The 25,372-nt window shown below is 47.6% G+C and overlaps 1 protein-coding gene across 1 annotated transcript; it reads left to right on the top strand.

Moving 5' to 3' along the window:
- Positions 1–23,812, top strand: TMEM233 (transmembrane protein 233). Its single transcript, XM_036276949.1, has 3 exons — positions 1–225; positions 14,813–14,949; positions 23,578–23,812. The coding sequence occupies exons 1-3, from the start codon at positions 40–42 to the stop codon at positions 23,582–23,584; spliced, it is 330 nt and encodes a 109-aa protein (XP_036132842.1). The 5' UTR covers positions 1–39; the 3' UTR covers positions 23,585–23,812.
- Positions 23,813–25,372: the final 1,560 nt, after the last annotated feature.

The raw sequence follows: 25,372 nt of genomic DNA, 5'->3' as shown, positions 1-25,372 counted from the left end.
CCGTGCGCTCCTCGCCTCCCTGCGCCGCCGGCCTCGCCCATGACTCAGTACGCCCGCAGCTCGAGCTTCAAGACGGCTTTGGACAGCAGTCCCGAGGCCAACACTGAGGATGACAAAACCGAAGACGACGTGCCCTTGCCCAAGAACTACCTGTGGCTCACTGTCATCTCGTGTTTCTGCCCCGCATACCCCATCAACATCGTGGCTTTTGTCTTCTCCATCATGGTAAGTGGGTCACGACCAGGAGCGGCGTGGGGGGTGGGGGGGCCTGGGTGGCGTTGCGGCCCTCCTGGGGACCCAGTGCGCTCTCCACGGCTCCCCTCGTCACGGCCCCGAGCTCCCCGGCCTTTTGCCCTCCGCACCTCCTCCTCACCTTTCTCGGGCTTTTGGAACTCGCCCCTCAACCAGCTGCGCCTCCTCTGCGCTCGTGGTGGTGCCCGGCCCTGACCGAGCCTCCCCTGGGACGGCTTCCACTTCCTTCCAGCGCCCAGGGTGCACGCTCTCTCCAGCCCGGGAAAACTTCTGCCGTGGACTTGGCGGCTTCCCTCCCTGCCTCCTCCGACATTTGTGGGCGCTCGTCCGGCTCTTCCCAACCCACGTCTCTAGAACCTCAACGCGCGCCACCTGGGCAGGCAGCCGCGCCGCGTTCCCTGCGCGTGGGCGCTACCTGCGCTCCCGCGGCGCCCAGCGCCCCTGCTCCCCAGCGCGCTGGCCGGGCTCTCCCAGCATCGGGTCCTTTCCCCTGGGCGGCGCGCGGGGCGCCCCCTCCGCCACTCTCGGGGTCCGCAGGCGACTCCCGACGCCCTCTCCTTGACCCCGGCCCCACGCCGCGGTGCGCCCTCTCTGGGGCAGCAGTTCCTTCTCGCTTCCTCTGCGCCAGCGCCCTCCCGCGGCTCTCCCGGGCCCCGGGCCCACCTTTCCAGCGCGCCGGCTCTCTCGCCAGGCCTTCCTTGGGTGTGCGCTCGCTTCTCTTTCACTCGTTCTACCCCAGCACGTCGTAGTTCTCCTTCATTTGCCGCGCACGGGCCCTGTCCCCGCCTGTCTTGGCGTGCCCCCAGGGCTGCCGAGCGCCCCTCCGCCCCGCCACTGCTCTGCCCGTGCCCAGGACGCTCCCGGGAATATATTGGGGACTCCGCGCAGCTCCGCGCGCCCTTTGCGCGCCGGCCTCGGGAACTGCGCGTTTCTCCCGAGGACCCACAGCGGGCTCTCCCTGCCCGAGCTCACCTCCACAGCCCTCCTCGGCCCTGCTAGGCACCCCGGGTGAACCCCACCAGGAGAGCGACGAGCGCCCACGAGGTCCTCGTCTTACTGATTGGAGCAGCTGGCCAGGGGGTGGCGGCGGGGTGAGGTTCCGACCCGCACTGTCCCGGGACAACCCTAGCAGTGAGCTCCCTCCCCCGCCGGCCCACCTCTGCAGCCGGGCGACGCAACTCCCCAGCCACAGACCCCGAGTGCGGACTGAGAGCCTCCGCACCACCCCCCCTTCAAACCCACCCACATTTGCCCGTGGGTGGCACCATATTCACTTCGTGGGTACTCACAAAGGGACTTGCCCCTTCCCAAGTCCCGCTTTTAGGCTACCTACAGCAACCTCCAAGCGTGCCGGGGTTCAAACTTCGGTTCCACCGCGTTCTAGCTGTGGGGTCGAAAATCCTGCCTCTCTCTTAAACTCGGCCTTTGTGAAATGGGAGTAATCAGAGATGTTTTTGAAGAGTTGTTGTATTGAGATAGTAATTGTGAAAACGCTTGAAAGCGGTGCCCATCAAAGTTTAACTAGATCAAAAGTCACTCCGGAGGCCTTTGCTCACTCTTTAAAATCAACCCCCCCTCCCCAATCACTGTGCTTTTTCCCTGATGCTTTTTGCCCAAAGCACTTCATCCATCTGATATATGATTTTCCTTAGTAGGCTTGCTGTCTGCGTCTCCCTCGTGTGAGCAAGGATATTTGTTGTGTTGTGTGTTGCTGTTTCTTCATCTGGAACAGATTCTGCAGGTGGTAGATGCTCAATAAATGTGAGACGAATGCGTGTATGAATGAATGAGCGGTGTTAATGGCCCGCGATGTCTGCTTTTCCCCATACCAGAGCCCCGGAAGCCACCTCCTCTGGTTCCTTAGAACCCCAGCCAGTTTCCGCCCCTCCTTCCTCTCCCAGGACATCCGGTCCTGGGTTGTTTTTTCAGCCTTGGGGAGGATGCAGCAGCCACATTTCTCCAGACAGCAGCAGGCTCTCTGGCTGGTGTTGGTGCTCACACACTCTACTGGTTTGTTAACGAAGCAGCAGCCAGTTCGCTTCTTTCCTGGTGCCAATGAGTCCAATGAGTCAGACCAATGAGTCCCTGGTTCGATTCCAGCCAAGGGCACATACCTAGGTTGCAGTTTGCCCCTGGCCCTGGTCGGGATCCTGCGGGAGGCAGCCATTGTGTCCCTCTCATGTCTATGTTTCTCTCTCCCTCCCTCTCTTTCTACCTGAAGATAAATGAAAAAATATCCTCGGGTGAGGATTAAAAAAATAAAATAAAAATAAATAAAGCCTCCCCCACACACACCCGCATTGTGCTAGGTACAGGCAGTAAGTGTCGGACACATGGATCAATTTGGAACCTGGAAACCTCATAGAGGGTATGAAAACACACAGCATCAAGAAAATAAAACCCAATTCTAAAAAGAACTTCCTACACCCTCCCGCTGCACCCCTCTAAGGGACGGGGAGTATTTCCCATTGCAGTCGTGCAGATCTGGACTTGGCAAGTTCCCTGATAAAGACTCCAAAGTCCAAAGAACCAAGAGGAAGAGGAAGGCTGTGCTGACCAACACTGCCGGGCGTGTGCCTTCCTCAGACTGTTCGATCCTGGCTCTTTTCACATCTCACCTGTCTGTAATTCGTGATCAATTCAGGTGCACCATTGACCTCGGAGGCATTTGGAAATCTGGGGGAGCATCTGAAGTGTCCCGTTGATTTGGGGCACTGCTGGCATTTGGTATAGAGGACAAGAGTTCTAACACCCTGTAATGCTGGAGACTGCCCCTCCCCCGGTGAAGAATTGCCCTACCCCAAACATCAGTAGTGCCCCAATATCAAGAAATACTATAAGATAATGCAAATTGATAGGAACAAAGACATAAGGGAAATATTGACAAGGCTCAAAACGACTAGTTCCCAAAACTGTGAAAAGAGCCAACAATCTCAAAACAGTATCTTTATGAAACCAAGCCTGAAAAGCATTCTATGGAATGACAAAGATGGAATAGGTACTGGGGAATAATAAAACTACTTTGAAAAATATGTATTTGAGAAGAATGTTTTGAAAGTCTATCCGCTGAAAGTGTGCTTAGCCCTAGCGGGTGTGGTTCAGTTGGTTGGGTGTCATCCTGTGTACTGAAAGGTTGCTGGTTCGATTACTGGTCAGGGTACAAGCCTGGGTTTGGGGCTTGATCCCCAGTAGGGGGTATGCAGGAGACAGCCAATCGATGTTTCCCTCGCACATCGATGTTTCTCTTGTTCTCCTTCTCTCTCTAAGAAAAAAGTAATAATAATAATAATTTTTTAAAAAGAAGAAGAAAGTGCATTTAACCTGTTATCAATTTCAGGGACTCATCTCCAGAATTTCACCCCCTCCCCAGACTGGGCCACTGCTCACCCATGCTGCACATGCCTGTGAACTTGAAAATGGCACCCTATTCTCTATGCAGATACAGCCTGGGACCCAGCTTGGGAGTGGAGCCCGGGCTGGTTGTCAGGTCTCGCTCATCGTGTTCCCAGGTTATCTGGGTGCATCCCTAGTAATCTCTGTTTATTCCAAGTGAAAAGAACCTCATAATGTCCATATGGCTTTTGACCCTGGAGAAAGAATGTTTGTTCATGCAACACATGCTTACTGAGCACCTATTATGTGCCAGGCCTATTCCAGGCATTGGTAGACTCCTTTACCTCTATCAAGGAGAAAATAAGATCAGCATGGTCTCTGCCCCCTGGATCTGGAAGAAGAAAGGTTGCAGGCAAGTTGCAGAGGGTTGGAAAATTTAGCTGGAGTTCACCATCCATTGGTTTTGAGCTGGGATTTGCCACCTCACTCGGGAGACGGAAGTTGAGTCCATATCGAGCCTCCATTCTTGATGATGTCATTTGATACAATCATTTGTACAGTTGAACCAACTCGGTCACCCTAAGTGTGGATACAAAATAGCCGATAACTCTTGCTTGGGTGACTTATAAGACTTCCTTCCTCAGAACTTCTTCTTCCTCACACCTACAGAACCAGTCCAGAGGTCAACCACTGAAGTTTAGATGCTTTCTTGCTATTGGCTATGTTTGTGATTTCTGAGGCTTGGTTTTGTCAACCCTGTAAAGTGAGGGTTGTAACAGTACCTATTCAAATGCTGTTGTGGAGATTCCATGGTAAAAGTTCAATGTTTCCATCTCATTGCAGGAGTATATTTTAGGGATATAAGCCATTGTCTTTTCCAATAGCAGTTTTTGTTTTTTATTGAGACTAACAAATGTGATGAGAATAAAAGCAGTAACCAGTAAACATGTCGCTGGAATGAATAGCTGTTGCAGCCTAAAGGTAAATCTGAATGCTAAACTGAAACAGACAAATCAACAAGGGAGACTTTGGTGAAGCCTGGAGTACTGAACACACCCATTTTTCTCCACTCCCTTCTGAAACCACTTACAATGATGGTAAGTGAATTTCAAAGGGTATAAACACCCAGGGACAAATTCAGAGAACACGAAAAGGGATGAGAGAGGTGAAAAAAAATATATTAGAAGATGGAAAAAGGCTAGTTGAGCCTTGACTAGCTTTGCAGAGTAGATAACATTGCAATTTTAATCCTGCAGAAGAAGATGCCAACACAAAGCAAGTCGATTTGCCCTGCAAAACTCTAGGAAGGCTCAGAGAAAATGGGAGGTACTAACTGAAGATATAGCATCTGAGAGCAGGAATAGAGGGAAGGGCTGAACAGAGAAAGAATCTTTGAAACTCCGTTTAAGGAGCCATTAAACTACCAGAGATCCTCTACCACCCCAGGTAGTAGGCACCTACTTCCTCAGTGACCTGATAGAAGATGGAAGATTTGCCATCTGGTGAGATGAGTCAGAATGAACCTAGACACTAGGCACTGCAGAGTCAAGTTAAGGTGCCATCCTGAAAACAGGATGTGTGGCTCTGTGGTTGAGCGTCGACCCATGCACCAAGAGGTCACTGGTTCGATTCCCGGTCAGGGCCCATGCCCAGGTTGTGGGCCCGATCCCCAGTGGGGGGCATGCAGGAGGCGGTCAGTCGATGATCTCTCCCATCGATGTTTCTATCCCTTCTTCTCCCTTCCTCTCTCTCCAAACTCGATAAAGAAAAAAAAAAAAATGGTTTGAAAACGGGATGAATGGGAAGTCTGCAATCTGAACAAAACACCTCGACCCCTGCCCCTGCTTGACACCCTTACCCTGGCATCCAGGCAGGAGACTGGAGAATTCCTCTCCAAGGCTGTGACCATCCAAAAGAAAAAAAAAAAACCCACAGATGCAAACATTTAGGAGTTCCCCAGAGAAATGATGCCATCCCCACCCCGTCACTCCAGGGTGCCCGCCCACTGACAAGCCCCATCCTCGGGAGGTTTTTCAGCAGCAAACTCTCTAATATGAAGAGGCAAAGGTTAGCGGGCATTTTGGAAGATTCTTCTCAAGTCAGAGACCTGTGGTTTTACAAAAGAAAGGAAGGGTAAGGAAATTAACACGAGAAGTAGAAGAAAACGTGAAGCATAGAAGATTCACATCCTTAGAGAAATCAGAAACCGCGTTGTGTCCACACATAGGTGTTTTTAATGGGTCTCTCGCCAGGTTTTGATGGTCTTCCTCCCTCGTTCTCTTTCACCTCCAGGGGAAACCCGGGAATGTATTGTTCTGTTTCCTTTCCCCTTTATGCCATATCACCTATTCCCTAAAGTAAAGGAGACCTCCTTGATTCAACTCCCTCCTCTGATAACCTCATTTGTTCTTTTTTAAAATATATTTTATTGATTTTTAGAGAGGGAGGAAGGGAGGAGGAGAGAGAGACAGAAACATGGGTGAGGGAGAAACATCCTCCTGCATGCCCCCCACGGGGAATTGAGCCCGAAACCCCGGCAAGTGCCCTGACCGGGAATCAAACCAGTGACCTCTTTGGTCCATGGGTTGATGCTCAACCACTGAGCCACACCAGCTGGGTGTCATTTGTTCTTTGTTCTAGACGGTTTTGATAGTGTGGCATTGCTATTATTATTATAATTTTTTAAATCAGCACCTGAGGATATTTTTTCCATTGATTTTCAGAGAGAGTGGAAGGGAGGAAGGAGGGAGGAGAGAGAAGTATTGATGTGAGAGAGACACATTGATTGGTTGCCTCCTGAATGCCACTCAACTGGGGCCGGGGATCGAACCTGCAACCCAGGTATGTGCCCTTGACCGGGAATCTGTATATAGTGATCTATATAAAGAGATTCCTTACAGCTGGACAAAAGTATCTGACTATGTCCAGGCATTGATGCACGCCTAAGCAGGTGTGTGTGTGTGTGTGTGTGTGTGTGTGAAAGGGAGAGAAACAGAGACATAGAGAGAGGAACACACAAAGAGAAAACCTCACTCACTTCCCACTGGCCAAATATGTTCCAGAGATAAAGGGTTGGTAATGATAAAGATGACTTTGAAAGGGAAAAGAGATATTTTGAAGAAAAGACACATACTAAAGTTAGGAGTTCAGTATTGACAACTCACTAGATCAGAATATTAGCATGTTGACAATAGCAAAAAAAATTTTTAAATACCAGGAATAAACCTAGGAAACATGCAAGATCTATATGAATAAAGTCTCACCAAGAGATTAAAATTGTTTTAAAAATTAACTAAATGGAGAGAAAGAACATTATATATTAGATGTTCACCCCAGCATTAATTATGAAGTGAATTATAAAATGAATTAATAAACATGAAGCATAGTGCCTCGCACAGAGTAACTGCTTTAATTAATATCTGCCATTCTTGTTGTGGTTTAAATGTGAAAACTTAGAGATGGATATAAACATTGATTCCAACATAGATCGACTAAGTAAGTTATAACATAGCCATTTATAACAAGGAATATCACATAACTATTAAAGCATGCTTTCGAAGAATTTTTGTGATGCAGGGAAATGTTTAAGGTAAAAGATCAAGTGGAGGGGAACAATATAAAATTGTATGTACAGTGAGATTCCGCATTCTTTTCTAATTAAAAGTATCCACCTACCCATATACATGCGTGAATATGCATGAGGCAGGGCGTGGGGCTGGAAAGTAATGTCTACAATGATCTTCTCTAAGCGACTGGATTATGGACAGTTACAATGTAAATGTTAAGAGTAAAATTCTATTATCAGGCCCACCAGGGTTGAATCCTGGTCCCAATGCGTTCTGTTATATGACCTTGGTAAAGCCACTTAATTGAGCCTGTTTCCTCATCTGTAAAAGTAGAAACAGTATCACCTACCTCCCGGGGTTGCCGTGCCTTTCAGTGGGGTACCTGATAAAACTTGGCTATTATAATTTCACGTTTTACTGTAACTTTGAAGTATTTTCTAATTTTCCTATGATAAATGATTAGACTTCATTTCTAGCTAGAAATAAGGATTTTTCCAAAGACGGTAAGAAAAAAAAAATCTTCAGAAATAAGAAGGGGGTTGATAAATAAGTGAATTCTCCATGTTGAAGGGTAATTCTTGCTCTAAGTCTAGATCATGTTCTTATCAAGCTGAAATGGGTCAGTTCTCTAGTTAAAACAAATGCTGTTTTATGGTAGTGTTTTGTTCTGAAAATCTTTAAGTACAGAGAAGCTGCGACTTGGGATACTTCCTGCCATGAGTAAATGCTTGGAAACTGTCAGAAGTTGTATTATTTGGGTTCCCCTTTTACTGGGTTTTTAACCTAAGTAGAAGTTCACCTCCACTAACATAAGCCCCCTGTTGTTTTTTATTAAGATATAATTGACATGTAATTTTGTGTACATTTTAAGGCGTACAGCATGTTGATTTGATACATACATATCGCAATAAGACTGCCACTGTCATGTTAGCTAACACCTCTATCATGTCACGTAATTATTTTCCTTTTTTTGTGGTGGGAATAATTAAGGTCTAGGCTGTTAGATCTTTGATGTTTAGAAGCTGGAGGTTTATGATACAGCACTATTGACTCTAATCACTGCACGGTGCATTAGATCTCCAGGACTTACTGCAAGTTTGTATCCTTAACCAGCATCTCCCCAACTCTCCCATCCCCCAGCCCCTGGTAAACCCAGCTCCATTCTGTTTTTACAAGTTCAGCTTTTTAGATTCCACACCACAAGTGACATCATACAGAATTTGCTGTTTTCTGTCTGACTTATCTTACTTAGCAGAATGTCCTCAAGGTCCATCCATCTTCATGCAAATGGCAGAATCTCCTTCTTTCTCATGGCTGAGTGATATCCCCGTGTGTGTGTGTGTGTGTGTGTGTGTGTGTGTGTGTGTGTGACATCTTCTTTACCCATTCACCCACTATTGCATCCATATCTTGACTATTACGAATAATAAACATGAGAGTACATAGATCTCTTCCAGATCTGTTTTCGTTTCCTTTGGATATATACCCAGAATTGCTGGATCATGGGGCCGTACTATTTTTTATTTTTCGAGGAACCTCCATACTGTTTTCCTTAGTTAAGCCCACTTTTTGTTCTGTCTCTCAACCCCACGGAGGGCACCTGATGTTCCTCAGATAAGTTCTTCATGCTTCTAAAGGACATGTGGCTCATATTTTCCCTTGAGCCACACTATGTCCTTGGTGAGAATCCACCAACAGACACCAGAGAGTACATCTCCATCACTTCATCAAACATCCTATGAGCCCCCCAAAATCCCTTCACATTTGTGTTGGGTTGTGGCCAAGTCAAGGCCCATTTCCAATGAGAAGGAAAACAGAGGGGGCAGGGCCAGTGGCGAGTAGACGTGTCTGCAAGACCAGAGACAGAGAGAGCCCGAGTCACCAGCCTTCTCTTCCACGCGTGGCCTCCTGGCTCCTGTTGCCATTGGAGAAGGCTGGCTGGGTGCCAGTGAACTCTGACATTCAAAGAGAAAAGCTGGGAGGGGGGATTCAGATGAGGGAGGAGAGCTTTAAGCTCAAGGAAACATCACTTGGTTGTGCTCGGTCCCTTCAGAGAAGACACCACGACACCCGGGAAATGTTCTGCCGCCCTTTCTCAAGGGCAGAAAGCAGGGAGTGGGGTTCTCCCACAGTCATCCATCCGTTCAACAATTTCTGAACACTTACTATTTGCCTGACACTCTGACAGCTTTATGCGGCTGGCATTGTAGGCATCTGTGAGCTACTGGTCCCGTTAGAAGCAGCCTACCTGTTGGGTCAGCTGGTTGACCTCTCTTCTTCCCCTCCAGAATTCTGAACCCAATAGGGAACGAGACACAGGGAGCCAGCTGGTGAGCTCTTTGGAGAGGGTGGGCTCAGATCTACAGCCGAAGGGTTCATTCTCCCCCCAAGTTGGACAGACTTACCCACACCTCCAGGAGCAGCACAGGACAACCGGGGCCTTCCCCTGCTTGTCGAAGGATGCTGGTCCCAACTCCCTGGGAACTTACATCCGAGTGGGGGAAGACAGGCCAGACACAGGCTAGCCCATAATACGATCATTTCAGAGAGTGATAAGCACATGAAAAAATTAAAGGGACGTATGAGAGAGGACTAGGAGGGGCGGGTGGTGGAGAAGAGATTCTACTTGAGAAACTGTGATCGGCGACGGATAAAAGATAAGAACAAGCCAGCTATAGGAAGATCTGGGCAGAGCCAGGATGTGCAAAGGCCCTGGAGTAGAATAAGCTTGGTGTGTTCCAGGGTCACATCCTATGACATCGATGTCATCTTCTTAAAATGGATTTCACTGCCCCAGGAAGGAATCCCAGAAGAGGCCACAAAATAGAAAGCTAAGGCTGTTACCCAGCGGGGTGTAACACACAGCTCTTCACAGACCATTACTTATGCCCTGGTCTCAAGCCAACCTGCTACCATATTTAGCACAAATTCTTGGTTTACTTCTACTTCGACCCTCATTCCGAACTAGAACAATTGCTCAGAGGTAATGTGGTCACTGAAGAAGCAGGATCTATTTCTGTCTGGTCCCAGTTTCCCTAGGAATTAATGACCTGTGAGTCTAACGGGGCTTATATTAATAGACAATAGCCCCGGTGTCACTGGCTCTCCTCCCTCCCTGCTGAGTCAACACCTGGCAACATTCCTTTCTAAACTTCTAGAAGGCATTTCTCACATGCTCACCCAAAAGTCTAATCTGCTAGCTGTTAACACTGCAGGGCCTGGCTGCCGCTTCCAGTGGGCATGGGGATAGCCCAGGCTGCTTCTAAGCCCTGCCACCATCTCATGCCAGAGCCCACCAACTTCTCTGGGCTCCACTATTGGTCTACTGGGACCCTCCAGGTGCAAAAGCTCTGTTGCTGGGTCTTCTTAAAAAAACAACAACAGAACAGTGCACAATTTAGTAATTTTTAGTATATTCACATTGTTGTATTATCATCACAGCTATTTAATTCCAATAAATGTTCATCGCCCCAAAAGAAATCTCATACCCAGCCCTGGCCAGTTTGGCTCAGCGGTTAGAGCGTCCGCCTGCGGCCTGGAGAGACCCGGGTTCGGTTCCCGCTAAGGGCACGTACCTCGGTTGCAGTTTGTCCCCGGCCCTGGTTGGTCGTGCGGGTGGCAGCCACTCGATGTGTCCCTTTCACATCGATGTTTCCCTCTCTCTCTCTTCCTCTCTCTCCCTCCCACTCTGTCTGTACAAAAAATGGAAAAAATGTCCTCGGGTGAGGATTAAAAAAAAAAAAAAAAAGAAATCTCATACCCATTAGTAGTCACGCCCCATCGCCCCATCTTCCCAGCCCCTGGCAACCACTAATCTCCTTCCTGTCTCTACTAATTTACCTCTTCTGGACATTTCATCTAAATGGAACCACATATTATGTGATCTTTCATGTTTTACTTCTTTTATTTAGCATAATGTTTTCAAGGTTCATCCATGTTGTAGCAGGTATCAGCACTTCATTCCTTTTCAAGGCTGAGTAATATTCCATTGTATGGATGGACCACGTTTTGCTTTGTCATTCATTTGTTGATGGACATTTAAGTTTATTTCTTTCTCTCTCTCTCTCTCTCTTTTTTTTTTTTTTTGGCTATTATAAATAATGCCACTATGAACATTCATGTACAACTTTCCATGTGAACATACATTTTCAATTTTCTTAGATTTCTTAGGTTTATATGTAGGAGTAGAACTGTTGGGTCATATGGTAATTCTGTGTTTAACTTTTTGAGGAACTATTTCCAAAGTGGCTGTGCCATTTTACATTCCCACCAGCAGTGAATGAGGGTTCCAGTTTCTCTACACCCTCAATAACACTTGCCATTGTCTGTCTTTTTTATTTTAACCATCCCAGTGTATATATAGGCTGTGGTGGGTTAGATTTCCATTTCTGTAAATGACTCATGATGTTAAACATCTTTCCATGTGCCCATTGACCATTTGTGTATCTTGTTTGGAGAAATGCCTATTCAGATTATTCGTCCATTTTTTATTGAGTTGTCTTTTTATTGTTGAGTTACAGGAGCTCTTTACATATTCTAGATACAAAACCCTTATTAGGTATGTAATTTGCAAATATTTTCTCCTTTTTAGTGGGTTATCTGGGCCTTGATTCTTTTGCTGCTTTGTGAACCTTAGTGGAGGGGTCCGTCTATGTAAGTGCAGAGTTTTTAGTGAAACACCTCCTTCCTTTTTTGCCTGTAGCCTCTCTCTCTCCTCTGGCCCCCAACATGAACACTGGGCTAGCAGCTAATTCGAAGGCAGACGGTGTGTTGGTTCAGACTCTGCACTCAATTCCTGGGTTCCAATCCCAGCCCCACCCCTTTGCCTAACTTCTCTGAGCCTAGGCTGTCCCACCTATACAATGGGAATGTTAATACAGTCCTCTCTGCATGGTTTTCGAGATTAAGTGAGTTGATGCTGGGCCCTTTTACCCTCATTATTCTCGAATCCTCAGAGCCAGGTATTGTAGGAGCCAGGTGCTGTAGGTATTATTATCCCCATTTTACAAGTGAGAATCTGTTACACACTTTCTTGGGATTCATCTTCAGGTGGTGAGCATCACCTGAAGTTGCAGGACGTTAAGGATCGTTGCCAAAGATTTTCAATCCTGAGAAGCTTTAAAGAAAATATATATATACATTGTGACAACAACCCAGGTGTCCATCATTGCATGAGTGGATCTATCCAGACAATGTAGTCTATCCAGACAATGAAATATCATTCAGCCTTAAAAGGGAAGGAAATTCTGATACTCGCTACAGCTTGGATGAACCTTGAGGACATTATGCTAAATGAAATAAGCCAGTCACAAAAGACAAATATTGTATGATTCCACTTATATGAGGAACCCAGAGTTGTCCATTTCACAGAGACTGAACGCCACATGGTGGTCACCAGGGATGGGGGGAGGGTAGAATGAGGAGTTCGTGTTCCGTGGGTACAGAGTTTGAGTTTGAGATGATGGATGATGGTGATGGTCGCACAACAATGAGAATGTACTTAATGCCACTGAACTGTACACTCAAAAAGAGTTAAAATGATACATTTTATGTTATGTGTATTTCACTATAAATATTCTTAAATATATGTTTTTATTGATATTTAGAGAGAGAGGAAGGGAGAGGGAGAGAGAAACATAGATGTGAAGGAGAGACACCGATCAGTTACCTCCCAAATATACCCCCACCGGGGATTGAGCCTGCAACCTGGGCATGTGCCCTGACCAGGAATTGAACCAGGGACCTTTCGGTGCATATGGATGACATTCTGGCCAGAGCCACAATTTTTTGAAATAACTGATGTCTGGTCCCCACACCAGTTAAATCAGAATCTTTCCAGAATAGGGCCTAGCTTTCTGTATTAAAATAGTAACAATAGCCCTGGCCGGTTTGGTTCAGTGGTTGGAGCGTTGGCCCGCGGACCAGAGAGTCCCGGGTTCATTTCCCACTAAGGGCATGTACCTTGGTTGCAGTTTGTTCCCAGCCCCAGTTGGGGTCGTGTGGGTGGCAACCAGTCGATGTGTCTCTCTCACATCGATGTTTCTCTCTCTCTCTTCCTCCCTCTCTCCCTCCCACTCTATCTGAAGATAAATGCAAAAATGTCCTCGGGTGAGGATACAAATAATAATAACAACAACAACAATTGTAACAACAACCAGGGGTTTCTAAGGAGGACCCAGGGTGGAGAAGCCCAGAGTTCAGGACTGGCAGCCCCTGACGTCACTGCAGGTTCTAGCTCTCCCGTTCCCACAGAGAGCTGCAAGCAAGTCCCCATCATTGCCGAGTCCCTTGGCCTGTGCTGACTAAGGTGGCCTGGATCCAAGGATTGATGGAAGGTTCCAGAAGCAGCAAGCTCTGTGGTAGACGGGGTGTTTCTCTGGCTTGTAATTGGCTGCATATGCCTAACCCTCCTGAACAGTCCAGGAGAAGGAGTGATTGTTACTCAAGTGCTGTGACTTCCGGATGAGGACTAGAGGTTCCCACCGAAACCCACAATTCGCAGCACCGACCACATCCCTCTGTCCGTACTTAGGAATGCATATTTCCAGTCTTCGGGCTGCAGCGCCTCTTGGGGGGATTCTCGGCAGTGGGGGTTATATGACAGAGGCTAATTAGAGAGAAGAATGGCATCTGGCCTTCAGCTCAGCATCAAGTGTTCTCTGAGCACCTCTACTTTGCCTGGAACCAGGCTAGACTCTAGGGGGGCCCCAAGAGGCCCTTAACGAACTCACAGTCTGTGGGGAAACAGACATTCATTCAGTATTTCTTGAGCACCTACAATGTACCAGACGCTGCTCAAAGTACTAGCAACAGGGGCAATATTTAAAATATTTAACAAGTTTGGCGGGGGCACAGAATCAGAAAGGATGCTCTGCTGGGCCCGGTGGTAACCCTTAAATTGCTGGACCGCAGCGAGGTCTGGGGGAATTCAGAGGAGGGGCAGCTGCTATTTACCAACCTGTACAGAAACATTTCAGTATTTTAACATCGGGAAAGCCGTATGCATAGGTACAGGGTGAAGGACAGCTTGGCTTGGGCATAGAGGTGAGCAGTTCAGCCAAAGTCCCTGACCCCACGGACCAACCTTCTAGTGCAGTAGAACTTCTCCCATCATGGACCACATAAATATTTTAGGCCTTGCAGGGCTTAAGGTCTCTGTCCCAGCTACCCATCTCTGTCATTGTAGCACAAAAGCAGCTACCAGCAACAGTAAACACATGAGTGTGACTGTGTGTCAATAAAACTTTATTGACAAAACAGCAGGCCCAATGTGGCCCATGGGCCACAATTTGCAAACCCCTACTCTAGCACATGAAACAGTATACCTGTTTATCCTTTCATTATACAAATATTTATCAAGCATCTTCTCCATGACAGGTATTGCACTGGGCACTAGTATACTATGCTGAACAAGATAATAGGCCCTGTCCACAGAGCACTTACACTGTAATGGGAGAGGTGAAACCAATCGTCTTAGTATGGCATGGTGAATACTAAGATGTATAATCAGGAAATACAGAAGGGGAAATTGACACCGCCTAGGAGTTCAGGGAAGGCTTCCTGGAGGAGGTGATTATGTGTTGCCTGCTCAGATCAGCCTGAGAAACACTTCTCTCTTTGTGGGTTGTCTGTCATCACTCACTCTTCCTTGTGTCCCCCAGTCTCTGAACAGCTACAACAATGGAGACTTCGAAGGATCCAGGCGGCTTGGGAGGAATGCCAAGTGGGTAGCCATTGCCTCCATCATTATTGGCCTTCTCATCATCGGGGTTTCTTGTGCAGTTCACTTCACAAAGGCGTAAGTAGGCTTTTATTTTTTAAATCCCTCCCAATGTAAAATGCCTTTTCTTGAAGGCCCATTAGGATGTGTTAGGCTAGGTTACGTTATTTTCTGGGAACAGACAATCCCAAACAAGAGTGTTTTCATTTTTCCTTCACTGTGGTTACTGACATGGGCCGTGGAGGTCTGTGAAGGGTCTCTCCTCCACACGATCACTCAGGGCCCCCTGCTGTCCGAAGCTCCGTCCTATTGCAGCTGCTCTATTTAGAACAGAGGCCAACAAGCTTTTCCTGTAAAGGGCCAGATAGTAAATATTTTAGGCTTTGAATGCCATACGGTCTCCATCACCATCTCGGTCACAACTACTGAACTCTGCCGTTTTAGCACCAAAGCTGCCATATGCCATATGCGAAAGAATGGGCATGGCCGTGTTCAATGAGACTTCATGTACAAAAACATGTTGCTGGCCTGTGGACCATCATTTTGCAACTTCTGAACTAGAACATGAGTCCTCCTCAGGCTAACACAGGGGGGAGGAGACCCGAGAATCACACGAGGGTTTTCACTGGAGTGACAAGTGTCACTCAGGCTCATAGTTTTCCGGCTAAAACGAATCACACAGTTCCACCCAACTGAAAGGAAGTGGGACCAGTGCGGGAGTGACTGGGATGTTCGGGATTATTGTCCTCCTTCCCACTCTGACCTGCTGAATGAGTTCCTACGTGGTTCTGCGCTCAACCAGCCCAACTGTTCCGCAAGGGCAGGAGGCTCACCGCGTGTTTTCGGTATCGCCAGCGCGCTCATCTCAGACGGAGATGGATGCTGTTGATGTTTCTCTCTGGATTAGGACACATTTATTCTGATTTCTCCAACCAGCTGAGATGGGCTCCATCTGCTAGAATCAATGGCATCTTCCCTCCGAGGTCTGACCGAGGGGAAGGTCACGTGATGGACAATCAAGACCCAGAAATGAGAGGCCTGGATCCATCTCTGCCTCCCTGTCCAACTCCTGGGAAGGCAGAGAACTCTGAGGGACGCTTGGCCTTCCTGCCGGAGCGGCACCGGCTTTCCCGCACCAGTTCCCACAAGCTGGGAAGGTCAGCCTCCTGGGCTGCATCTCCGGAAGGGGTCAACGGGTGAGGAAGGGAGGAAGGGGACACCCTTTAGCCTGCAAGCTCAGCCAGCCCAACCTTGGCAACCAAGAGCACAGTGGATGTCACAGTAGATCAACTTCCTATGGGACGAGCCAGACCCAGGAGCAATCAGAGCAACTGGATGAAAGAGGAGATGTCAAAACAGGAAATGTCACAAAGGAACGAAGGGAGGCCTTTGGCCAAAGAGGGGACACTAAAGGACACTAAAACATGCAAGGAATCTCAAGGTCTCTTGCCTTCAAGATGGTAAATTGACAGCGTTGGGGTACGGAGGAGAGGGCAGTTGGAGAATAGACGTGAACACACCTGACTTGGTTCTTTAAGGAAGTCATAACGTGCTTGCATGTGTGAGAGCCTGGGGCTGTGGGGTGTGGGGTTAGGAGCGCAGGTTTGGCCCCACACTTCCTGGGTGCAAGTGCCCCCTCTACCCCTTCCTGTGAGACCTCAGCCATCTGCTTTATGTCCCTCAACCTCAGTTTATGTTTAATGGGGACTATAGTAGTACCCGTTTAACAGAGCTCTTGAGAACGTGAATTAAATGACCCACACAATGTGTACAGCTCCGTGTCTGTTCCTTAGTTGGTGCACAAAAAATGCAAACCATGTATGACTCCTGCTACTGTCATCATTGTGACTGGGAGAAGACCTGAGAATTGAAGATGCCACTAAATAGAGTTCAAGGCTTTGAATGCATGAGCCAAACTCAAAGGCTAGTGTTCCAGGGGAACAAGGCCAAGTCTTGGCTTGACTTCTAGGGACTTCTGAAAATACACACTGCCCAGCCACGTGTTTGAGCTAAGTGGGTTATAACAGGGGCTGACACCGACATAGCACTGACTCATCACACACCAGGGCCTGCTCCAAGCCCTTACATGAATTAATCAGTATCGACTCCTCAGAGCAACCCTACAAGGTATTACTATTCTTATTTCACAGATGAAGAAATTGAGACTCTGAGAAGTGAAGAAATCAAAGATTTGCCCGATGTCTCACAGCTAGTTGGCGGCAAAGGCAGGGTTCAAACCTGGGATATCTGGATCTAGAAATGATGTCCTTAACCACAACACCACACGGCCGCTAAGCCAACATGTGCCTTCTAGTACATTCAGTAACAAAGGCCAATAGACATCACTCTCCCTGCGGTACCTCCGAAACTGACTTCTGTGGGGGTGGTATGGTGAGGCTTCAGTCTACAAAACCACACGTGATGACAGAATCAAAAGACTTCAGGAGTTAGCCAGGGAACATGCATGAAGGAAGCAGTTGGCTGTGGGACAATATGGAGTGGTGGGGACTGCGGCACAGTACAGAACACAGTTTGAAGGGAGCAGCCACCACTCTGCTCCAGCTTATTGTTACCACTCAGAATGCACTCTATGGGGCCCATTTTTCCACAGATGTTGGAAAGCTGGGTTTTCATTTCAAATCTCCTGACTTTTAAATATATTTTAATTGATTTTTTTTTTTAAAGCGAGGAAGGGAGAGAGAGAGAGAAACATTGACGTGAGAGAGAAACATCTGTCAGCTGCCTCCTGCATGCCCCCTACTGGGGATCGAGCCTGAAACCCGGGCATGTGCCCTGACTGGGAATCCAAGCAGGACTTCTCAGTCCAAGGGAGGACTCTTAATCCACTGAGCCACACCGGATGAGCCCCAAATCTCCTGACTTTTAGATGCTGACGACCAATTCACACTGCTTAAATAACATGGTGAGGGTCAAAAACATACAAAAACCCCAGCAGCAACCTGGAGATCATCTACTTTGCAGCCTCCGGTGGACAGTTTGGCTTTCAAAGATCAGTTTGCCCCTTAGACAACAAGAAGTTGTATAAGGGACCCAGAAGTTTTCATATATGGGGCCTTCCTCCATTTTTAATATAAATATTCTATCTGGAGATGAAGCATTGATGTGTATATGCGTGTGATGTTTGTGAGCAGTTGTAAACCGTGAGCGTGAGTCCCCTCTCCACCCCTTCTTCCTGAGAGGTAGTGTTCACGCTGGTGAGAACACGGACTTCAGCACCAGTTCTAGCAGGATTCAAATCCTCACTCTGCCGTGCAGACCACCTTGACAAGTCATTAAACTCTGTGCCTCAGTTTCCCTATCTATACATAGAGTGAGGATAGACTCACTGCCCTATCCGTATGGTTGGGTTCCTTTCCCTCCATGTTATCAAAGAACATAAAAATGTCTTCCGGAATTGGAATCCATGGAAAACTCAAATTGAAAGGCTTTGCTGTCTGTCTGTCCGTGTGTGTGTGTGTGTGTGTGTGTGTGTGTGTGTGTGTGTAAGAGAGCAAGAGAAGAGAGAATGGAATCAATTCAATCTTCCATTAAGACCAACAACAAGGCCAATTAATTTCTCAGTCGTCCCTTGAAATGAAATGTCCCAGCGTGGGAGGAAGTGAATGGCAATGGCAAGGCCGAGTTCTCAAACTCTGGGCTGCCTACGAGTTACCTGGGGAGGTTTAGGAGAGGTGGACATCCAAGCCCCTGGGCAAAGGACCCCAACCCGCTATGTCAGAAGTGAGGCCCAAGAACCTGCATTTTCCAGCTCCCTGCTCCCACCCAGGAATCCAGTCACGGGTGGTTAGGAGAACAGTCTTTACCAAGCCCTGGCACCTCCCTCCCTCCCGAATGCAAAAGGAAGAGCACACTAACTGTTGCCAGCCGCTAACGGAGTGGTCAGTTTTCATGACGTCAGCAAACTCATCATCCTAATGTGTTATACCCAACTCCATGCCAAGGAGGGGAGTCAAGTTACCGCCCAGGCCCTTTGTAACCATCTGAAAAGGCAGCAAGGACTTCCACGGAGGGGCTGGGAAAACACGGCTTCCAGCGCACCAAGCCCGGAGAGGAGACAGACAGTCTTGAATATTGTGAGTTCTCCGAGTTGCCTTTAAAAAACTGTCTGAAGTAAGCTAGTGCCTTTTTTTTTTATCCTCACCTGAGGACATTTTTCCATTTTTTTGTTCAGCTAGAGTAGGAGGGAGAGAGGAAGAGAGAGAGAGAAACATCGACGTGAAAGAGACACATCAAGTGGCTGCCACCGCACGACCCAACCAGGGCCGGGGACAAACTGCAAGTGAGGTACGTGCCCTTAGCGGGAACCGAACCTGGGTCTCTCTGGACCACAGGCCAACGCTCTAACCGCTGAGCCAAACTGGCCAGGGCACTAGTGCCACTTTTAAAATTGTGAATTCCTGCTTTTTAAAAAAAGTATTCTTTATCCTATCAACAAAACTGTAACCAATCTCAAAGTCCCTGCCTTTTAAAAGTTATTTTTTATCCTTATCAAGAAAACTGTAACCAATCTCTTCTCCCCTAAATGATCAAAATCCAGGGTAGTGTGTCTTCTTGGAAGAGACTCAGGTCAGAATAGATTTTACCCAGATTCACAAAAAGGCTCGCGCACCCTAATTTTACAGGGTCTCTCTCTAAGCCCTTGGTGTTTGTGGAGCAAAGAAAGGCAGTTTTGTGATATCAGATCCGTGAGAGCTGGGAATCACTGAACAGAAATATTTGACTGTTCAGACAGAGCACTGGGCTGAGAGCCAGGAACGCCCCGCCGAGCGTGAAACATGCTTGTCTGTCATTCTTAGAAATCAGACCTTCAGGTTCCAACTTTTCCAAATGGAATCAGAAACTTGCAGTCTCTCCAAGTCAGAAAACCCCCTGCTCTCGGGCTGCTAGGGAGAGTGGAGAAACGAGAGTGAAACATTTAAATGCAGCAGACATCTGCTTATTAATCCTCATCACCCAAGCCCCGGCCACAGTCAACATGTCCGCAGGCTTTGACTTTCTGCGGATGCCTTGGGGACTCGAGCAAGGTTAGGTTATTCTAGCTGTGCTTAACGCCTCAGAGTCACCTTCCAGGTTCGGCTGGGATGCTTGGGGAAATGCAGATTCCAGGGCTCAAGACCCTGAGTGGCCCGGCTGGTGTGGCTCAGTGGTTGAGCATCGACCCATGCACCAAGAGGTCGCCGGTTCGATTCCCGGTCAGGGCACATGCCTGGTTGTGGGCCTGATCCCCAGTGGGGGGCATGCAGGAGGCGGCCGATTGATGTTCTCTCTCATCGATGTTTCTATCTCTCTCTCCCTCTCCCTTCCTCTCTCTCTAAATATCAATAAAGAAAAAATATTTTTTTTGAAAAAGACCAAGTGGCCCTGAAATATATGTTATCACAAGTACACCACCCCCCAAAATAGTTCTTGTGGACATGACACAAAACAGGACATTTTTACATGTGTAACATCCCTGGCAGAAGCTTCCTGTGCTCCCCAGAAAGGGTACACACCTTCCAGGTTTCCTCTCCCTTCTCTCCTCGCGGTCAGGCTCAGGAACACACCTCTGATGCTCAGTGGGGCTCAGGGGAACTTCCTCACCATGACAGGCTTGGTGCGAGGGACACAGGTGTTGTCTACCGCAGAGATGCCAAATGGCATTGTACTCAGGGGTTAGGCTATAAGGTCAGGGCAGAAGGGAAGCTTTGAGTATAATCGAAATCGATCTTGGAAGCATCCACGGGAGGGTATCCTATTAGAGTCTCACACACAAAATTTTTTTTTAATTAATTTTTTAGAGAGAGGAAGGGAGAGAGAGCTAGAGACATCGATGTGAGAGAGAGACACCCATTGGCTGCCTCCTGCAAACCTCCTACCGGGGATCGAGCCTGCAACCTGGGCATATGCCCTGACCGGGAATCAAACCCGGACCTCTCAGTCCATGGGACGACGCTCAATCCACTGAGCCACAGCGGCCGGGCCACACACTGAATTGTGAGCAGATCGTCAGTGTTTCCTCCAGGGCTGGAAGATACGACGTTGCTTGGGTTGAGCATCACTGGTACACTCTCCAAGCTCACACAGAAGGAACATGGAGTCACGTCCATGTTCATGAGCCCTGAGCCAGGTGGTGACCAGAATCTCTAGCTCCATTTAAACAGTTGCTTTTTCCTTTTGGAGCAACACGAATCATCGATTTGCCATAAGTTAACTCCATATAATGCAACTTCACCAAACTTACACCTCTGGTGGTCTTGTAGGTGTCTCAAGAGCCAGGCACGCCCCCCACACACACACTGTGTCAAAAATGCTTGTCATTCTTGGAAATAAGAGCCTTCGTGTGCCGAGGTTTCCATTAAGGAAGAACTTGACTTCTAAGCAAGGTTGACTGTCTCCCGTCGGCAGGCACAGAATGAGCAGATATGAACCCACTGTGCGCTGGGAAAGCTTCTGTCTTATAAATAGACTAGAATGAGTCCTTTCCTAATTGCATTAGGGTTAGAAGGAGGCATATATAGCAAGGTGGACGAGAAGCTGGCCTCTTTGCAAAAACACACAAGCAAATTCATCTTTTTTCCTGCTTTATTGGCTGGGGTGCGGCTTTCTGCGAATTGTTCTGCACAGCGGTGTCTTCGGAGAATCGCTATGATTCCATGATGAAAAATGGGGGACATTAACTATTCCCACAAGGTCAGAAGGGCTGCTCTTGGTTGGTTTAGACAAATTGAGGTAAAGACAAGTCACACCTAAGTCATCACCAACAACGGGAAGATGTTTGCTTTGAAAAGGATGTACACTGGTGGATGCAGACAAAGAAATCGGAATAAACATGAACAAGATGTTCAACCTCACTGGTAACCAGGGAAACACAAACTAAAGCAACAATGAGATATTCTCTTTTCTCTGTCTGCCAGACCGAAACAATTAAAAAGATTGCTAATATCAAGGTTGGCGAGAGTGTGAAGAACTGGATACTCTGCTGTTGGGGGGCAGTAAATTGGGAAAGACTTTGGGAGCTCAATTCAGATGTATCTATTAAACTTTAAAACCCTCATGCTCTCTCACCCAGCAATTCTGCTTCTCAGTATCCACCCGAGATACAGGTGCACAGAAAAGCATATAAAATAGTTCTTTTCCCTTCGCTACATATTAGAATTGCCTGGGGAGCGTTAAAATATGCCGGTGCCCAGAGCCCACCCTGGACCAGTTAACTAAGAATCTCCAGTGATAGGGCCCGACACTGGCAGGTGTCAGGGCTCAGCCAGGGTGAGGACCAAGGATGTGCAGTGATGTTCACTGCAGCTGTCTGAAAACGCTGAAACCTTGAAACAACCTAATGTCCGTCGGTGGGGAAATGGTTCAATACGCGGTGATTTATTTGTAGGATGGAATACACACAGCGATTCAAACATGAACTCTCTCCCTTATTTGGCTTTGTAAGTCCCCACATGATCTCTTTCCCAGCACCCTCCCCTCACTCCTTCACTTCAGCGACACTGAATTCCCCTCTTCGTTGAGCAACACAAATATGCTCCTGCCACAGGGCCTTTGCACTTGCCAGGCCTTCTGCCTAGGATTTTCTTCCTCCTCAAACCCACATGGCTTGTTCCCATCTCTCCTTCAGATGCTTGCTTATATGTTACCTTAGCAGAGAGGGTAGCCCTGACCAAATTTGCTCAAACAGCACCCAGAGCCCACCCTTCTTCCCTCTGTTTCCTTATCCAACTTTACTTTTCTTCCTAGTATCACCCCCTCAGAAAGTATATAAATGTATTTATATTTACTATACAATTTCATATATATTTATGTTTATAAGTCATCTATAAATTTATCATCTTTCTATATAATATATAGTTTTATAATACATGATTCTGTATAATTTACATATAATCATATATATTTATATATTAATATATAATCATATATATCTTGATGGTCTGTTTCCTCCTACTGGAATGCAAACTCCGGGAACATTCTCTTTCCATCATTGCCCAGAATAATAGAACATAACACTTTGGGGTGTTTACTTTGAAGCTAGTCTGTTGGGGTTTAAACCCAGGTGCTGCCTCGAAGTACCCATGTGCCCTTTGAACCAGTCTGGCCTCAGTCCTCTCATCTACGAAATGGGGATAAAACAGGCTCTGTCTCCCAGGCTGCGAAGATTACACGGCGTAAAGCACAGTGCCCGGCCGTGGTTCTCACTCTGTAGCTGCTGGGTGGTGTTATCATCACAGCACCTAGAGCAATGCCTGGCAGATAAACGTTGACTGGGAAATTAATGAGTTATACACACAGACGTAGCATAAGCCCGTTTATGTAAACACAGCCATGAGATGAATTTCTCAGTGTGTATTTATGGATTAAAGTGCAGAAAAAGCAAGTGCCTGGGAGCACCATGCCACATGCTAACAGTGCTGCTAACCCTTAAGGAGAATTCAGATCAGAACTGTTCACAAGGCATTTTGCTGCATCTGTATCATTTCGTGAGTTGTGTTGTTTTTTTTCTTTGTGCATGTGCCACGTGTAAAAGAAAATACGTATCCAAATGCAATCCGTTTCTCCAAAGTGCTTAGATGCCGATGGATCCGGTTCTGCTGGTCCATGTCAGTGATTGTTCAGAGTCCCGGCCGTCGAAAGAGGAAGCCCTGGGCGAGAAGGCTGGTCCAGCTCTTTCTCCCTTTCTCTCTGTCTGTTTGCACCACACAGATTCTGAGCAGCCGGCAGTCGGCCGAGCATGGAGGTTGGACCTCATCCGCTAAGGCCCCAAAGGACTTTCTGAGGAATGGATCCTTGACTTCCGACTGTGAGATCTTTTCCTCCAGGACTCTCCAGAGGCAGGTCCCTGGCAAATGAACTTTAAAAACAAAACAAAAAAATGTCCAAAATGTAAGAAACCAAGCAGCACAGCCAGATCAGCCAGTCATTGATTTTTTTTTTTTTTTTTTTTTTAAACAAGTCTCATTGTTTCAGTTTAGCAAAAGCCACTGTGTCCATTCCTCCTCTGCAGAGATGAGCTCAGGAAATCTCATTACTTTGGGGGGCGGGGAGAGCTTTCCAGAGTTGGCGGGGAGAGGGAGGTTCTAGGAAGAGCAATGGATGACGGTGTTTGCAATGTCACCTACAAACATTTGCAGCATGTTTAACGGCTAATAGAGCTGAATTTGTGCATTTTTCCTTTATTTGTACATGTTGTGGCTTCACTTTGATCTTCAGGGGTTCTTCCCTCATCAAAGACTGACGCAGGGCCTTCTGCCTTCCGCCTCGGCCCCCCTCTGCCTTGGCCCCTTTCCCTTCCGCCTTGGCCCCCTTCCCTTCCGCCTTGGCCCCCCTCTGCCTTGGCCCCCTTCTGCCCTGGCCCCCTTCCCTTCCGCCCTGGCTCCCTTCCCTTCCGCCTTGACCCCCTTCCACCTTGGCCCCCCTTCCCTTCCGCCTCGGCCCCCCTCTGCCTTGGCCCCCTTTTCCTTCCGCCTTGGCCCCCTTCCCTTCTGTCTCGGCCCCTCCCTTGCTTGCACCCACCACTGGTCAACTTGGCCTCAACCTCACTTTCCACTCCAACAGATGAGAATGTGCTTAGTGGTCAATTCTAGGTACATGAGCATCTTCCCCAGCCCAGTCTTGAGAATAAACTGGCTGTGTTTATGGAATGTGCTTTTTTCCAACTCTGTTTTTTATGTCTGTTTGTTTGTTTTTAGCAAGTCTCAGGCAAGATCTTTGATCTTCCTGGATGCCCCGTGGAAATGCCACCCATTGTATTTCTTTTCTGTCAAACGTAAAGGCGGTAGGCGTGACTGTCCCGGTTCAGTGACCCCGTTACTCTGCAAGCCGGGACATGCCAGCCCAGTGTCTCCCAGGACGCCAGGCACGCCACTGGGGGGCCACAATCTTTAAGTCGTTCCTAGACACCCCAGTCAATGACGCTGAATCACAAAGAACATGTCCCCTTTCCTGTTCTTTTTCCATCTCCGCTCAGTGCTCATGGGTCCTAACATCTTTCTGATACGCTGGCTCTTTCCCGTCTCAAGAGAGGAAGAGCAGTCCTCAGGATCGAAGTCGTCTGTCCAGACAGAATTTAATAGATGGCTTTGTTGTCACTGTATCTCTTTATCAAAGACCTTCCCTTTAGGGTTTCCTCTTAGGGGTCTGATATATTATTTCTGTTTAGATACAGTGACATAAGTGGACGCGAAGAAAATATCAAGTGATTAACACAACAGGTGACGTGTGTATGTGGCAAAAATAAGTGCAGGAACTAATACCGGAAACACGGTGACAATGAGCTTTCCTAAGCAGAACAGGCAGCTTAAGGAAAGGAGCGAGAGGCTGAGAGTCAGAACCCGGAGTCCCTGCGTGCCTCGGACTACGCGGACTGACATCAGGCAGGCTTCTCCGCCTCCCTGTGCAATTCCTTCATCTGGAAAATGGGGGTAACAGTCGCCGCCTACTTACCTCCATGTTGTTATGAGAATCAATTGCCGTAACAGATCAGCTTGTTCTTAGATTA

The sequence above is a fragment of the Molossus molossus genome, unplaced genomic scaffold (assembly GCF_014108415.1).
Source record: "Molossus molossus isolate mMolMol1 unplaced genomic scaffold, mMolMol1.p scaffold_m16_p_22, whole genome shotgun sequence".
Lineage (NCBI taxonomy): Eukaryota > Metazoa > Chordata > Mammalia > Chiroptera > Molossidae > Molossus > Molossus molossus.
The sequence above is the reverse complement of the archived record's forward strand: the minus strand, read 5'-3'. Positions and strand labels throughout refer to the sequence as shown.

Excerpts from the sequence above, each read along its gene's own strand:
- TMEM233 (XM_036276949.1), top strand. The coding sequence starts at position 40 with ATGACTCAGTACGCCCGCAGCTCGAGCTTCAAGACGGCTTTGGACAGC. Across the intron at positions 226-14,812 it reads CTTTTGTCTTCTCCATCATG|TCTCTGAACAGCTACAACAA; the intron begins GTAAGTGGGTCA and ends TGTGTCCCCCAG.